At 31.3% G+C, this 15,796-nt stretch overlaps 2 protein-coding genes across 6 annotated transcripts; one reads left to right on the top strand and one right to left on the bottom strand.

Moving 5' to 3' along the window:
- Positions 1-436: 436 nt before the first annotated feature.
- Positions 437-1,584, bottom strand: LOC117608691 (transmembrane protein 70 homolog, mitochondrial). The gene is made up of 3 exons (XM_034334182.2): positions 1,334-1,584; positions 812-1,165; positions 437-724 (listed from the first exon to the last, which is right to left on the bottom strand). Exons 1-3 carry the CDS (start codon positions 1,445-1,447, stop codon positions 437-439), a joined length of 756 nt encoding a protein of 251 aa, XP_034190073.1. The 5' UTR covers positions 1,448-1,584.
- A 491-nt stretch (positions 1,585-2,075) lies between these two features.
- Positions 2,076-15,545, top strand: LOC117608689 (uncharacterized). Of its 5 annotated transcripts, none has more exons than XM_034334170.2 (12): positions 2,076-2,487; positions 2,959-3,136; positions 3,206-4,960; positions 5,023-5,281; positions 5,358-5,785; positions 5,858-6,081; positions 6,174-7,619; positions 7,977-8,140; positions 8,218-8,408; positions 8,483-12,185; positions 13,053-13,135; positions 13,222-15,545. In XM_034334170.2, exons 2-12 carry the CDS (start codon positions 3,035-3,037, stop codon positions 13,945-13,947), a joined length of 9,081 nt encoding a protein of 3,026 aa, XP_034190061.2. In that variant the 5' UTR covers positions 2,076-2,487; positions 2,959-3,034; the 3' UTR covers positions 13,948-15,545. The 5 variants fall into 5 exon arrangements, with proteins under 5 accessions (XP_034190061.2, XP_034190062.2, XP_034190064.2 ...); XM_034334171.2 differs by having other exon boundaries at positions 2,076-2,564; XM_034334173.2 differs by having other exon boundaries at positions 2,076-2,690; positions 5,167-5,281.
- The last annotated feature ends 251 nt before the right edge of the window (positions 15,546-15,796 follow it).

The raw sequence follows: 15,796 nt of genomic DNA, 5'->3' as shown, positions 1-15,796 counted from the left end.
GCACGGTTACCAAATTACATTATGTTGCTTCTATAGTTTATTATTACATCCGGAGGCTATATTTAGAAAACGCTTGATTCTATAATTAAGTTACTATCTTATATTTATATGCTTTTATTAGTTTTTCAAAATTTCAATATCAACTTAAATTATTTGTGCTTGTAACATATTTTATTTACGAACTGTACATTCAAACTTATAAATATCGACTGGAGATGTGTAGTTCTCTTGCTAATTGGGTTTAATTAAAAAAGACAATGACGAAGTTTATCTGCATTGTGTTTTAGTAATTTGGTACTCTATTTTTCAGTATAGAACCTCTACATAATAATGTACTGTACATATTTTGTATCTAGCAACGTATATAGTACTTTTAAGTAATGTATAAAAGTTTTAGATTAAGAAACTGTAATAAATGAAATTACTTTAAACTACTTTAAATTCCACGTTCGTTTCGTTCGAGTTCTTTACTCTCTATCTGCTTGTGATCTTTTTCATAATTTTTTAATTTTTCTCGTATCAAATCTAAATCGATTTTCCCTGTACTAGCTGCATTTGTACCCATCTCAAAATCTATTGGCTCGTTATACCCCATAATAATAAAATAATGTCTATTATCTTTGAAATCTTCTTCACCGAAAAGCAATGGCTTTCCGTGTATCTTGCAAGATGTGAGCATTCCACCTGATTCAGGTACATCTACATCATCCTTTGTAAACTTTAGCTGAAACACGTATATAATAATTTACAAGTTAATGAATTTAAGAAGAAATAAATCAACAGAATTCAAACAATTTTTATAATTATATACCTGTCTTTTGTTAAGAAACAGGCCATATACGTTTGCAGCATACATATCCTCTTTTGGATAATAGTACATTTCGGTCACATATCTTTTTGTTGTGAGATGTATAAATAATGGAGTCAATGTTAGAACAAGATTTAAAAGTGCAAACATTATACCCACATTTGCTAAATTATCATCGTGCACAGCTTTCATATAAATTGCGGGTAGTGAAATTATTGATCCAGCTGATGTGAAGAAAGAAAAGAGTTTAAGTCTACGAATTCGTTTTGTTAAATATCCTTCGTAAATAAGCTCTCTATCCGAATTCCCATCATTTTTTGTAGAAAAATGTTTCGCACACAAAAGCGATCCAAATTTCTAAAATATTAAACACGATTACTTTTATTATTATTTTAACAGAAACCGCGCATGATTAAATGGTACTGATTATGAAATAATAATGAATATAAATTTTTCAAACTTTCCGAATAGAATCATTAGTTATTTCATTAATATAATGAAAGATTTTAAGAACAGTATTCTAACCTTAACGTTGTTACTGTTGAACGTATGACTGCTAACACTATGATGGAATAATAAAAATTCATGTACAAACCGTTTCTTTTGGCTCAAAATGCAGTTTCGTAATATCAAAGCCATTATTAGAAACTAATTGTATTTTATTCCATATCAATTACGGATCCTCGTGAATGCGTTACTAATACACGAGCACTTCAATTGTCATATATATTTACATGTGTAACACATAAAATTCAAGTGCGTAAAGTATAGAATAGATCTATCCATACTTCGATGATAAGTCTGTGTATGTATACCGCAGTTCACCAGAGTCCATAACTGCGAAAAGACCAGTTTTCGTTCTTCGCGCTTCTCCAGTACGCATCTTCGCCCTGATTGGCGATACTCTCAAACGAAGTGGAAAGCGATTAGCAGAGAGCTTGCTGCGTTCCCCCACCATCTTTCAACCTGCGTGTCGCAGTTATGGACTCTGATGAACTGCGGTATAGTCTCTATAGTTTCCGTGTAGTTTTTAATATTTATCGGTACTCTATTTTAACAAAAATAGCTTAAAATAAGGTACTATTTTATCTATTTTTATAACTTTTAAAAAACATTTTATCAATTTCTTATTTACTTTTTTTCATGTATAATATTTTATGTTATAGTTTTCTTCTATGTATTTAATCGCTATTGTTTAATTAAAAATTGTTATCGGTTTTTTCAATTTATTAATATTTACAAATGTTAATTTTTTATATAATATTCGATATTTACGACTCACTTCATGCTATGAGGGATTGATGTTGCCAGAACTGATAGAATTGCAAAAATTTAAGACGTTGAAAAGAGGGCGACCAATATATTTCCGTTTAATATTATAAACGGCTGCCGCTTCTTTTTATCTATAGTTCTGTTTCCACAGAATTTCACGTGATAAATAAAAGTTTGTGCAACGTTAATTGCATTCACGAATAAAATTACATTTATTATGTCGCTAACATATGCATTGTGTTTATAAATAATTGTGTTATTGATCATTCATGTTTTCTCGTTGCCATGTTTTCAATTTTGTACAAGTAGCAAATCACAAAGTACAATACCACGTGATTGTCGTTTACAAATGACCGTTGTGATGAGTTATCCTGTTCAATATTATGAAAATATGAATGATGTGTAACGTATGTAAATATAATTTTTCATCGGGTGTTTCAAAATATATCTGTCATTCTGTATTAAATGTTGAAGAATTGATTTTGTAAGATGTATTCATAAAATATGGTGTCTTGAAATAGGTTATAAATACGTTAAATGTTTCTCATCGTCTTTTTCGTAAATTCGTTATTTTACTACGTCTAATTATATTTTTATTAAATAATCCAATGTAAGTTTAATATATTAATGTGTGAAGATTGCTATTAAACTATAGAATAGTTTTGTTTTCTTAAACTTGCATGAATTGGAGACGCATATTGTTCAGTTTATCTCGCTCGTAATATTGAGAATTAAATTTATTTTGGTTTAGCAATTAATAACATATACTTTATATTTCTATAGTAATGACTATAAAAGATTATTTTGCAAGAAAAATTTGATATTGTAAATAAATCTTTTTTAAAATATGTGCAATTAATGTTTTTTAATGTTTGTAGTTGCTGTAAATATTTGCAAGCATGAATAAATGTTTACCAACTAAATATAGATCAATAAATATGCAAATAACATAATATGAAAAGCAGCTCTAAGAAGGAAGATACTGATAAGAAAAAGAAATATGTGTTTTTTTCTGATCCAGATATTATTGTTCAGTGTGCTGAAGCATCTGTTGCAGTAAGTACAGTTAGCAGTTTTTGTGCTATTATAAATATTGAGCTGTGATCTAATAAAGTATCATTTTAGGCAGCTCAAGCTCTTGAATGCGAACAAAAACCAGATCACATTACTAAGCAAATACCTAAGGACAAACTATCAAACTTGCCAATTGAATTTAACTTGAAAGATTTTAAAAATTTATATCATCCTATACAACCATATCCTTTTACATTTATAAATGCTGTCAAACGGAAGCTGGCTTTAGACAATGGTTCAGAAGTTTGTAAAAAAGCATATGATCAGAATAATAAAAATCTACCTGAATCATCTATAACAGTATTAAAGCCAGATAGTGATCAGAATTTACAAAAGATGGATTTTATAAGGCCACTAAAAGTTCCAGATTTGAAAATTTCTGCAAAAAAATTAGATTTCTCTGACAGAGAAAGTTCTGTATCAAAAGATGTAATATCACCAAAATTTGAAACACCTTCAAAAGAATTGATACATGAAAGAGCAGATAAACCAACAAAGAGTTTTGAAAGAGTTCAAAGAAGATTAGACTTCTCAACGTCAGATGTTTCATCAACAATCAACAGCGAGGTAGAGCCATTGAGGGTCCCAAATATTTCTATGTCATCAAATTTATCAAGAAAAAAAGACTACATTAGAGAAAATTCTCGAGAAAAGGAGAACCGATCTAAAAGAATTAGAAAAGACGATTCTTTATCCTTCAAGCAAGATGAAGCAACACAAGACTTTTTTAAAAGATCTAGAAGCCCAAGGCATGTTTCTAGAAAAGACTTCTCTAATAACGTGTGCGAGAATGCATCAGTTGTAAAATTAAAGAGCGATAGATTGCCATTGTACATACCAAGAGAGAGTGATTTTGCTTTAACAAAACCAAAAACAAAAAATTTTGCAACTTCAACTGTTAAAAAGACCAATGACAAGAGGCATAGATCTAGTAATACTAGATCTTTAAAATCAAGAGATGTTTCTTTGGAATCTAAGAATAGATCTTGCAGTAACGAGTCACTTTCCGAGTATTCTTCAAAATTATCAGACAAAGTTACAATTAGAGAGTCTAGAAACATGTTTGAACATTTCGATTATAGATACAATGACGATCTACATATGTTAAAACAGGCTAACGATCAGAAACATATATTTTCTATGGAAAACAGACAAGTAAAACAGCACAAAGTAACATATCAGTCTCAAGCGAAAATTGAAAATGTACCTTTCAAAGAGCAAACTAAAAGACTGTCAGAAAAAATAAAACCTTCTATAAATAAAATGGATAACAAAATATATATTATAAATTCGAAAGAATCGGAAGGTGTTGAAAGTGTGACGGATTCAAATACAATTGTACGAACTCAAAGCCCAAGTATTATTTCTATACAGCAAGTAAAAAACAAGGATTCCGAAAAAGTTGCACAAAATATTAATATACTTAAATCGAATAAAAATAATGAAGATCTAAAATATACAGATGATTCTTCGTCACAGTGTATTGCTACAAACACAAAAAAAGAAGAAGAATCGTATACACAAAGTATTGGTACAATTAAATCAGCAACAAGTAATAGTAATGAATCTAATTTAAACGATAGCAGTATCTTATCTGATAAATTATTAGATCCAAGAAGAATTTCATTCAGAGATGAAAACCGTTCGCAAGAGGAATTTTGTAATTTAGTAACTCCGGATATGAATCTCATACCGCGATCTAAACGAAAAAGGCAATTTATACAAAATAGTAACATAGAAGTTGATCCTAAATGTTCAAAACATAATACCGGTAAAATTGAAACAGAAAAAGAAGGAATTCCATTGGTAAGTTTATTGTTGCTTTCTTTATTTTATAAATACGTTATAAGTAAATTTTACAATTTTAGTTGCATCCAACTGCCTTACATATGCAATTTCAAGCTGAGTTGCATCTTCTTGATTCATTTAATGAGTCACTGAGGCAGGTTATGGATGTTGAAAAATGTTTATATAATGTTAAACAAAATCAAGAAAAAGAGTTACCGTTACAGCATAACCAACTGAGTGACCAAGTGAAATTACATTTCTCTAAGGATGAAAAGAATGTTGATAACATGGAACATTGTAATGAAATTAAATCACATGCAAGTGTTTCTACTGACAAAGGTAAGAAATCGGTATGTTACTTGTGACGTTTTTATTAAAACTAATTATTAATAAAATTATCTATATATCATTTAAGCATTTCCAAATACGATGCATCATACAAGTCAAACTACAGGAAATAAGTTTGACAATTTTAGTACGTTAAGTAAACCAGCAGTTAAAGCTGTGGAAGTACAAACTCAAACGGTAAATGATATAGCAACACAAACAGATATGCGTTCAACTCGACGAAATGTACAGAGTAGATGTTCAGAAATATGTGGAACCCCGTATGAACGAGGATTTGTTGGAGACAGCGAAATTCCACAACTTTCGTTAGATTCAGTGGAACAGTTTGAAGACTTAGATCAGATAGAAGAGATATCATTGCCTAGTAAATTAAGAACATTGTCAGAAATAAGTTTACACGAAACTACGTCATCTATACGAACAGAAACTGGAACCGAGATTAGTATTTCCACTCGAGATGTAACTTGTTCTTTTAATAAATACTTAGACCTAGAAGTAAGTAAAATGATTTAATTGAAATTTCTGTATTGGAAAGGTACTTGAATTCAATGTTTCGTGTCTATACAGATTGCACAGTTGATCAAAGATGAGAAACAAAGGTACGATAAAATAGAAATGTTATTTAAATCTCGCGAAAAAACATTAAATGATCAAACGAAAAAATTAGTCAAATTGGAAGAGCAAAAGCGAGCATTAAAAGATACTGGCCAGGATAGCAGAGTTAGTTCTGTAAAAAAGAAGCAAAGAGCTCTGTTGTTAAAATTACAACAAGAAAAGGATGAAATGAACAGGTATGGTAATTTATATTATAATACATTTTGTTACTGTTAAGAGCTTCTGTGCATATTTATAAAATCTTTTTGTTTTTTTTTTAAACTTTCAGATTGAAAGAACTACATAAAATTGCAAGCCAAGAGCGTAAACTTATGTTGCAAAAACAAAGGAATATGTTCAACCCTCAAATGTCAACTAAAAACATTTTAACAAAATTAAAAAGGAGTGCGGATAGTCAGTCGCCAAGACGATTATCTGGTCCAATGAAGGGTTATGATATAAGAAGTAATAGCTCTATGAGTTCTTTAGTTGATTCTGACAAATCTCAACATGATAGATCTCAGACAGATACGCGTTTGCAAATGTCCGAAAACGAGTTACATTTCTCTAAAATTGATTTACCGAAAAGTAATAAATTCACGAATTTCGTTGAAGAATCTAACGCACCATTTTCAAGGTTTGATAAACCTAATGAACCCATTCAGGGTAACATATCTCCAGAAAAGTGTCCTTATAAGATACAAAAAGATGGAACCAAATCAAAGTATGAGATAAAATCAAGAAAGTTTGAAGAAAAAATGCCTAAAGCAGATATTTTAAGGCTGAAATCGCATCAGCATTCTTCTGATCCAACTCTGATGTCAAGTCATTCCATGAGCAGTCCTGGAAAATATATTTTCGAAAAAGACAAATCTCCCGATGTTTCGGAACTGCTACAACAGAATTTAAGTAAATCTATGTCTGAACAAATTAAATCAGAATCGGATACTTTAATAGAAGAGTTGTCAAAGAAATCGAAATCTTCTCAAATGATAGATAATCATTTTCAAAATATAATATCGCCAAGAGAACGAGAGTCTTTGAAAACTACTGGCATGAATAGCGAAAGTGCTCCAGAAGAAATAAGTTCTCTCAGCCAAGACACTGTGTCGAAAACATCAAAATCATCACAAGTTTCTGAGGATATTTTACAGACGCATTCAAAAAGTTCTAAAAAGGGTAGTAAATCAATTCCAACTGATATGTCTAAAAAGACTCAGTACAGTTCAGAATCCAAATCAAACTTTAAACGTAAAAGTTCAAAATGTCAGAAAAGCAAATCGTCATCGTCAAGTATACTTACAGAAAATATATTAAGGTCTAAATCGAATTCTCAGACATCAGAGGAGTTGATTAAACATCACAACAAACGAACAAAAATGGAGAAAGAATTTATTCAGTGTGACAAGAATAATGAGAATGCACTGTTGGACAATATGGATTATAATGAAAATCAGAGTTCTTTACAAACTGTAACTAGGCACTCAAAATCTGCAAAAGATAACAATTTTAAACTATTAACTAACGGAATAGATAATTATGAAAGTAAAGAGAATGAAAATTCTATTCCTCAAGAGAAGATTGAGCACAGTTTAGGCAATGTTTCTGTAAAATCTCAAATTAGTAACTTTGCAATATCTCGCCATAGTTCTGGAGAAAGTGACAAAAATTACTCCAAGTCTGTGGTTGTTAGATCGCAAGATCAAAACCTGAAGACTTCCAAGAAACTTGAACAGTAAGTGTACATATACGTATGTATTTTTTAAACAATCAATGTATGTTAATGATTTTGTAAGCTATTTTTAACACAAAGTTCAAGGAAAATTTAATAAAATTGCGAATCGCTGCAGGCACGTGTAAGAAATCTAATAATAAACTGTAGATTCATGTAGATGAAATGAAGCATTGTAAAAATAGATTTCGGTGCACCGGCGTTCTGTGCATTCCACTTTTATTGCAGTACTTCTCTGTAGCAAAGAACATCCGTGTCTATCCTTGCAATTAAATAATTTTCAGTCTTCTTACTCGTAATATGTTCGATAGTTATGGACAGTGCAGTATTTGCATTATCGGATGCGATTACGTTTTTCAGAATATTAAACGCGCGTGAAGCTGCGCTTACATCACGGAAAAACTGTGTGGAAGAGTGGATGGCCTGGCATGCAAAATTGAGAAACGAAGAAGACCGTGTTGCACGAATGGAACAAGCTGCTCTTAAACTTGTAACAGCAACCTCCAACGTTTTCTCTCAACAAGGTAAATTTAATATAACATTTTTCTGGAAACTAAACGAATATTTCTTTTACGTATCTTTTAACTCTGATAACTATCAGAGAGGAGTGTATGTCCCTTTGTAGATACTACCATTTCATCCGATACCAGCGATGTCGAAGGAAGAATAGAATTACTTACTGAAAAATTAGCAGAGCGACGAATAGAAATGTCACGTTTGAAAAGGGAAGCCAGAAAACAAACGAAACAGAAACTTCGAGCCTTGGAAGCGAATTTATTAAATCAAATTAAGGTAAGTAGTTGAAAATAGTTTTCAAAAATGTTACAGGTACAAAATTATTCATTTCCATTTTTCTTCTTTAATAGAAATACGACACAACGATCCACGAAATGCGTAGAAAATTGGAGTCGAAAAAGGTATCTACTAAGGATAGCGATAAGTTAGCGATAGAGTCTAAATCGCTGGCAGATTTTAAAGTACCTGAGATTCCTTTAAAGAAGATTCAGGATATATTTAAAAATAATGATTTATTGAGATCCAGATCAGAGTCTGATTTGTTATGTACAGAAAGTTTGTCGATGAAAGATTGCATGAAAAATATAAATTTAACGAGGAACAAAAATATTGAAACTGAGTATGATAAAAGTGATTCGGAAAGGATAATCAAATCCTCTAGGCATACAAGAATCTCAGAACATTTGAATTCCCCCAAAGCGAGTACTGTCTTTGATGAAAGTATATCCGAACAAATTGAGATTGATAGAGTTGGCTCTGCTTCGATGTCGTCGATTTCCGACGATATTGAGGAAATGCCAATTAAGTCAGTCATATCAGAAGCAAAGAAAACTAACACTTCAGAAGAAGTTAAAACTGAAATAAGCGATGCAAAGTCTGAGACTGATATACTTACGCAATCAGAAGTAAAGTTCTCTGAAAATGAAACAATTCAATCTGACACAAGAGAATATAAATCTGATTTTGATACAGTTTCCGAACAGTCCAGAGGAAGAAGTATTTCATCTGTAGCTAACAAAATACAAGATATTGAACGCTCTCATGTACATTCGGACAGATCCAATATTCAGAGCTCTAATGCCCAGGTTAACGCTGAGTCTGCTCATCAAATTCTAGATTTTTCCAAGAAATTGGACTCTCTGTGCCTCAGTAATCAAAACCTGAACGAAGATATAAGTTCACTAGAAAATGAACTGAAAATACTTTCAGAAATGATGTCACGTTTTAATGACAAATCAAATGAAGGAACAAAACAAGAATTACAAAATGAAGAAAGGAGTACGTCAAAGGATATATCAGAAATGCTATCCAAGTCGGATAGAAATACGGAAGTCACGTCAGAGGATAAAAGCGTAGATGCACAATTATATAAAAAAGAGATTAATTCTGATATATCACAGTACTTAACGAATAGCGCAAAATTAAAATCAGTTACTAATATTAGTGACAATAAGAGTATAGTAGAAAAAGTTGACAATGTCATGTCTGCTATAATTCCTCCAGATGAAATATCTTTCTCTAAATCGAATCAAGAAATTGATTACAAAGCAAGAAGTAAGGAAATTTTAAATGAAATTGAAAAGTCAATAATATCAGAACATATTAAAGTTAGCGAGAATGATTTAAATCGTTCAGATATATTAACTGAGAATAACAATTTAAATGGAACTAATACAAGATCATTGTCTGAAATTTATTCAAAGACACCTCAAGGGAAAGAAAGTGTAAGCAACGTACAATCTGAGGCAGTATATCTTACCGAAGAAGATATCGACACAGATACTGCAGAAAATTTAATTAACTCTCATAATTCAGGAAATCATCATGCATTAGAATTTAATAAAAGTTCCCCAATTTCTTTGGAACAGTCCAATTTAAGGAAAAATGATGATAATTCATTAGATCTTTACCCAATAAACAATGTACTTACGCCACGAATTCATTCTGAACATAATAGTGACACAAGTTCTGTAAAACTTGCACGTAGTATTAGCAAACAAGCACCAGTTATAGACCGTGAAACTAAATCAATTGAAAACTTTGAAGAACCTTTGGAGAGTTATACAAACGATCGACAGCAAAGCACAAGTGAAATTCATTCACTATCAAAAGCTGATAGTCCTAAATTAATATCTAACGAGTCCAAAGAATTTAGTAATAACAACAGAAATGAAATTTCATTTATACAAGATGAAAATATAGATTTGAAAGTATCGTCTCTAGTGGAACTCGATAAAATATCTAAATATGATACGAGCTTTAATAACAAAGAAATTAGTAACGATGAAAGTGAAATAAAACAAATTTCCACAGATAAAAGTCCCGTTGATAAAGATGTTACTAATTCTCCCTGGAAAAAATCTCATTATTCAAAAGATGCATCTCATTTAACTGACAGTTCTAAACATCAAATTTTGGAGGAGAACACAATTAATGATATAGAAGGTATATTCTCGTTTATACCGAATAGGGAAACTACAAATATTGATCAGCGTGACATTAATTTTGATGATACGGTGTTAGATTCTGTAGATAGCTATAAAGAACAGGATCAAGATGATACTGTACACAGCATTGAAACTGATAATTTCCAAAAAGCCATTTATGATTCTGTGGTCAAAATATTGGATAAAGTTGAGAAAAGTATTGAGGATAGTTCGATAAAAGAGAAAATCGAAAGTCATTCTGAGGTTACAGAAAATAAAAACGAAATAAAAATTACAGGAGACGAAGAAGTTACATTAATTTCCGGTAGTTTCAACTTAAAGGATACATTACAACAAAATGAAAATAGACAATCTGTTTCTTTGGATACTAGAGACAATAAAAATACTAATGAAAATGTAGCAATTAATAAAATTCATATTGATCTTATCATGGGTCTTAATTTACGTACAGAAATGAAACACGACGAGGATATATATGACATTGAAAATAAATCCCGAGATATTGTTATAACAGAATTAGAACCAGGAAGCGAGGAAAGTGAGAGTTTGTCAGAACTTGAAATTGATGCTAAAGTAGAATTAGCAGAGGAGGAACCTATGGAAACGAATGATCAGAAAGATAAAATAGAAACAGGAATAAAAATAGTGCAAGAATACAAATCCTTAGAACCCATATTAGAACAAGATAGTTCTGATGGCGAACAACTTGATAACTTGGTAGAAGTAGCTGAAAGTAGTTTAGATGTTATAGAAAAAGAAATTGAACATTCAGTCACCGAATTGGATTGTATATCTCTTGATAAAACTGATGCTCAATCTATTGAAGTTCAGGGTAATGAAATACAGAATCAGAAGGATCCAACTACTTCTGTATTTGTAAATGATCTTAAACCAGTAATAAGCTGTGAAGTAATTACATCTAATTCACCGAATAATATAGTAAACAAAACATTTGATATTTTGAAAGATCCGGAGTATGAAGACATTTCTGAAGAAAGTCTTGAGGTGTCTGAGATATTCGATAAAAGTGAACTTCAGAGATCTGCTGTTATTCAGAAGTCATCCTCTATACCAGAAAAATATGAAGCAATACATAAGTCGGAGGAAGTATTGAAAATACTGGATGAAATTACTCAAAAATCTTTCAGGAATTTCGAATACAATGTACATAAGTTTCAGGATGATAAGCATGTTTCTGAAGATAGTGAGAAGTCACAAACAGAAATTTCTGATAAGGATAGTATTATGTCTTCAAAGGTTGATGATAAAGTTGTGGGTAGTAGTGAAAAGAAAAATGATTTGAATAATGAGACGTCTAAAGAAATAGTTAGCTTAAATGATTTGGAAGAACGAGAAAAACGAGAGCAGGATGCGTTGTCCGAATCGAGCGACTGCAGAAATACACCAAAGGATGTATCAGAAATCGAGATAGATTCTTCTCGTGATCCTAATGATTCAAGATTAGACATTGATGGCTTAAATGATGATTTATTAAGTAACAGCAATGTGGAAAATGAAAATGTAGATTCAAAGAATACGTACCATGCCGCTCCTATTGTTGCAACATCAGAAAAGGATATAGAGGTCATGATAGATAAATTGAAAGGTATAATTTTCTATTTATGTACAATTTGAATTTTTATTTCATTATTCACTTAAAGACGTACGATTTGAATTGTTTAAATATCTAGAAATTGTATTGCTACTGAGAATGGATATATTGGAATTTTGTTAGATTTTATTTGACACTGTTTATGTAATTCTAACAGTTTACCAGCCTAGGATATATTATGAATTTTTAAATGATTTATTCATTATTTACTAGATGTTGTTTATTATCAGTTATTATTTAGCTGGTAAAGTGTTGAATATATCTTATAATCAGTGATTTCATGTTACCTATTGCATACGTTACAGAGACACGTTCTGATTTTTATAATGGCTGCGTAATCCTGTGCAAAACATTGCCTCGTATAGCGATGTATTATTTATTTTCAGAATAGCAAAGTCGAGATAATAATTATCTAAAGGTAATAACAACACGAAACTTTGAATAAAACAGACATTGACTTGTTCTTTTTCTACAAATCAGTGTTGCATGAGTGCTTGACCTTTGATTATTCATTTCTGTTTGCACAAGGAAAGCCTGTGAACATTTTGAGTACAACACATCCATAAAATATTATCCCTTCTTTCTTGTTCCTAAGTATTTTGAAAAAGGAATTACTATTGTGTATACATAAACTTTACTTGGAATGTATAACTATCACAGCTTCATTACTGTTTTATTAATGCATCAAACAGATTTTTTATCAATATTTGGATATTCTTTTTTTCTTTAATTTACAAAGCACCCAATCAGAGTAAAATGTGAATCGGTAATGTAATGTAAAGATTCGTGTTGCTTTTCCTGGAAATGTTATTTATCAAATCTTTTACAATCTTATGGTATTTTACATTTTTCCTTGTACAGCATCATTGGAACAACCTGGTGTGGATGTTGCAGATTGGGAAGCAAAACTGCTTCGAATTGAACAACTTCAAATTGAATTGGAGGTAAAAATTGATTTTCTCCTAGCTTCGTTGTATTTTTTTAAAATAATATAATATTAACTTTTCACGCGTTAATCTTTTCCTAATAGATTAAGAAATTAGAAGCAGAAGAAGTTTCTTACTACGTCAGAGAAATACCTAACAAACCACCACCTCCTTACACACCACCTGGGGGTGGCGGAAGAATTTCTACATCCCTTGGATCACCTTCTCCTCCTCCAGCTGTGATTCCTTCAAACATAGACGAATTAACAGCGTTTACTGAGAAAGCTACAGCGATTATATTCAAAGCCAAGGAAGCTGGAGAAGATATTATGAGATTAGAAGCTCCTTTGGAAATATGCGAGTTAACCAAAGAGAACGACGAGACTGTTAAGAAAGATAGAAGAATTTATAACACGTTTCTGTTTGATCTGTGCAAAGAAACGATCGCCGAGGTTTATCAAGCCGAGTATGAGAAACCAGGTCCAAGTTGGACGAAGCCAAACGTGAAAACGAAACCAATTATGAAGATTCCCAAAACTTTAGAAGAACTTAACGCCTATGTGAATAAAGAGGTGGCTACGTTGTTTGGTTTCAAGACGAAATTACAACGGGAAAATATGGTGATGCGTTGGAGCAGAAAACGAAGGGACAGAGTCGACGAATTGCTGGCCAGAGAGGCCCAAGCCGAGGAAGACGAATGGACCAGGTTTCATCATGATGAACTAGCGGTTAAAAATGGTCTCACCGTAACTATATTGGATACTTTGATCATGGAAACTCTGAATGTGGTTAAAGTGGCATACGCAAAGAAAAGGAAAGTAATGGTTTAATGGTTTTGCAAAGTTATTATAACTTAAATATTGGCACATGGATAGGTTTTAAGACAATCGTTTTATTACAAAAAGGAACGATATATTTTATTTTGAAATCTTTTAAATTGGCCTCAACTGCCATATTTTTATTCAATTTACAAAGTAGTTAATTTTATATATATATTTTTGTCCTGTAAATGAGCTATAGGCTGGTTCCTATTTATTTCTTTGATAAAATTGCTCTTAATCGAGATAAACCCGAATACTTCATTGTAATAGAGCTTAAGAGGTATAGTAGGTCATTTTGAACTGTAGAATTAAAGAAAGTATTTGTAGTTTGTAGAATAAGAGCATGTAGAAGTTGATAATCAAACACCATACGTTTGTTTTGTTATAGCTACATAAGTATTATTACTAAAATATTTGATATAAGATCAATGCAATTTATACTTGCATTTATTGGGGTATAGTAGCACATTTAATATAAGAATTTCGTTAATGTCTACTTGTAAGAACATAGTTATTATTTTATAACTCTGAGCGTTTTGTTCGAATAATTACTCAATTAAGATTATTTTATATAGTTCTTAGTAATATACGTTCCTAGTGTGATTTTTGTATCATTCTATTTCGAACTAATAGATTTTAAGTTTTTAACCAGAATTAACAGCTCTAACTTAAGTAATATTTTAACCAAGATTACAAGTCGTTATATGAAAAGGTATTTAAAAGATATTCGAACAAAATGCTTCTTAAATTATTATACACATCCATGATAGTTGTGTTGTAGAAGTCGTCGGCTGTGGAACGTAATTAGTATGTTCTTACTAGGCCATAACGGACTTCGTAGATTTATGCTCAACTATGTATAATAAAATTAACAAAATTTTAACCAAAAGACTGATACTTTGGGGCCATTTTGATCTAAATTGCAGACATTTTAATGAGATATGTAATTACACGTAATTGATAGGAAAAAAATTAATAATTAATTGGCATTAAGGAAGCCGTTTATGTTGGCTATTTGAAATGGAAGAGGGTAGCTTTAATATTCATTACAGCCCCTTTATTAAGTAAACTAAATATAAAAACACTGCGCATTCGTATTATCAAGTGAAAAGTGTTAATGAACTAATCGATCAGTTATATATATTTTTACTCGGTTTCGTTGCATTTAAATTTTACGTTTGTGGTTGTGATGATTATTTAATACCCATAAAACAATACCAGCGGTACATTAGTGTGTGAAAATATAACCGCAATGGAATGAATGGAACCTCAGCTTTAATTGTTACGACCGTCAGTTTCTTAATACCTTGACTTTTGTGTATTTTAGGAATGTATGTACATACGACTCGCTCAAATGTTAGAAGAAAGTATATAGGCTTTCTCTTTGTAGAAAGATCAGCTAATAATTTTCATCCTTAATGGTTTAATTATCAACTACCATGAAGGTGATACGATTTTTTATTTTCTGTGTTGTCTAGATCCCATTTTTGTTCGCGGTCAGCTCGATAAGCTGAGACTGATTGCATTTGTAGTTGTTATACGTAGACATTGTTCACGTACGTAGTGTTGAATATGTACTTAATTAAGGTATAATATATTTTATAATAAATTTTTTGAAAAATTTATCATGATTTTGTAATTCTTCCTTTTAAAATTCTTTACATCTCTGCTTTCCTTACATTCCGGCATCCTTTACATCTCTGCATTCCTTACATCCCTGTATTCCTTACATCCCTGCATTCCTTACATCACTGCATCCCTTACCGCACTACATCCCATACATTTCAGTATTCCGTGAACCCCTGCATCCCTTACATCCTGCATCCCTTACATCCCTGTATTCCTTACATCCCTTCAT

Source organism: Osmia lignaria, chromosome 2 (genome assembly GCF_051020975.1).
Source record: "Osmia lignaria lignaria isolate PbOS001 chromosome 2, iyOsmLign1, whole genome shotgun sequence".
NCBI classification, from domain to species: Eukaryota; Metazoa; Arthropoda; class Insecta; order Hymenoptera; family Megachilidae; genus Osmia; species Osmia lignaria.
The sequence above is the reverse complement of the archived record's forward strand: the minus strand, read 5'-3'. Positions and strand labels throughout refer to the sequence as shown.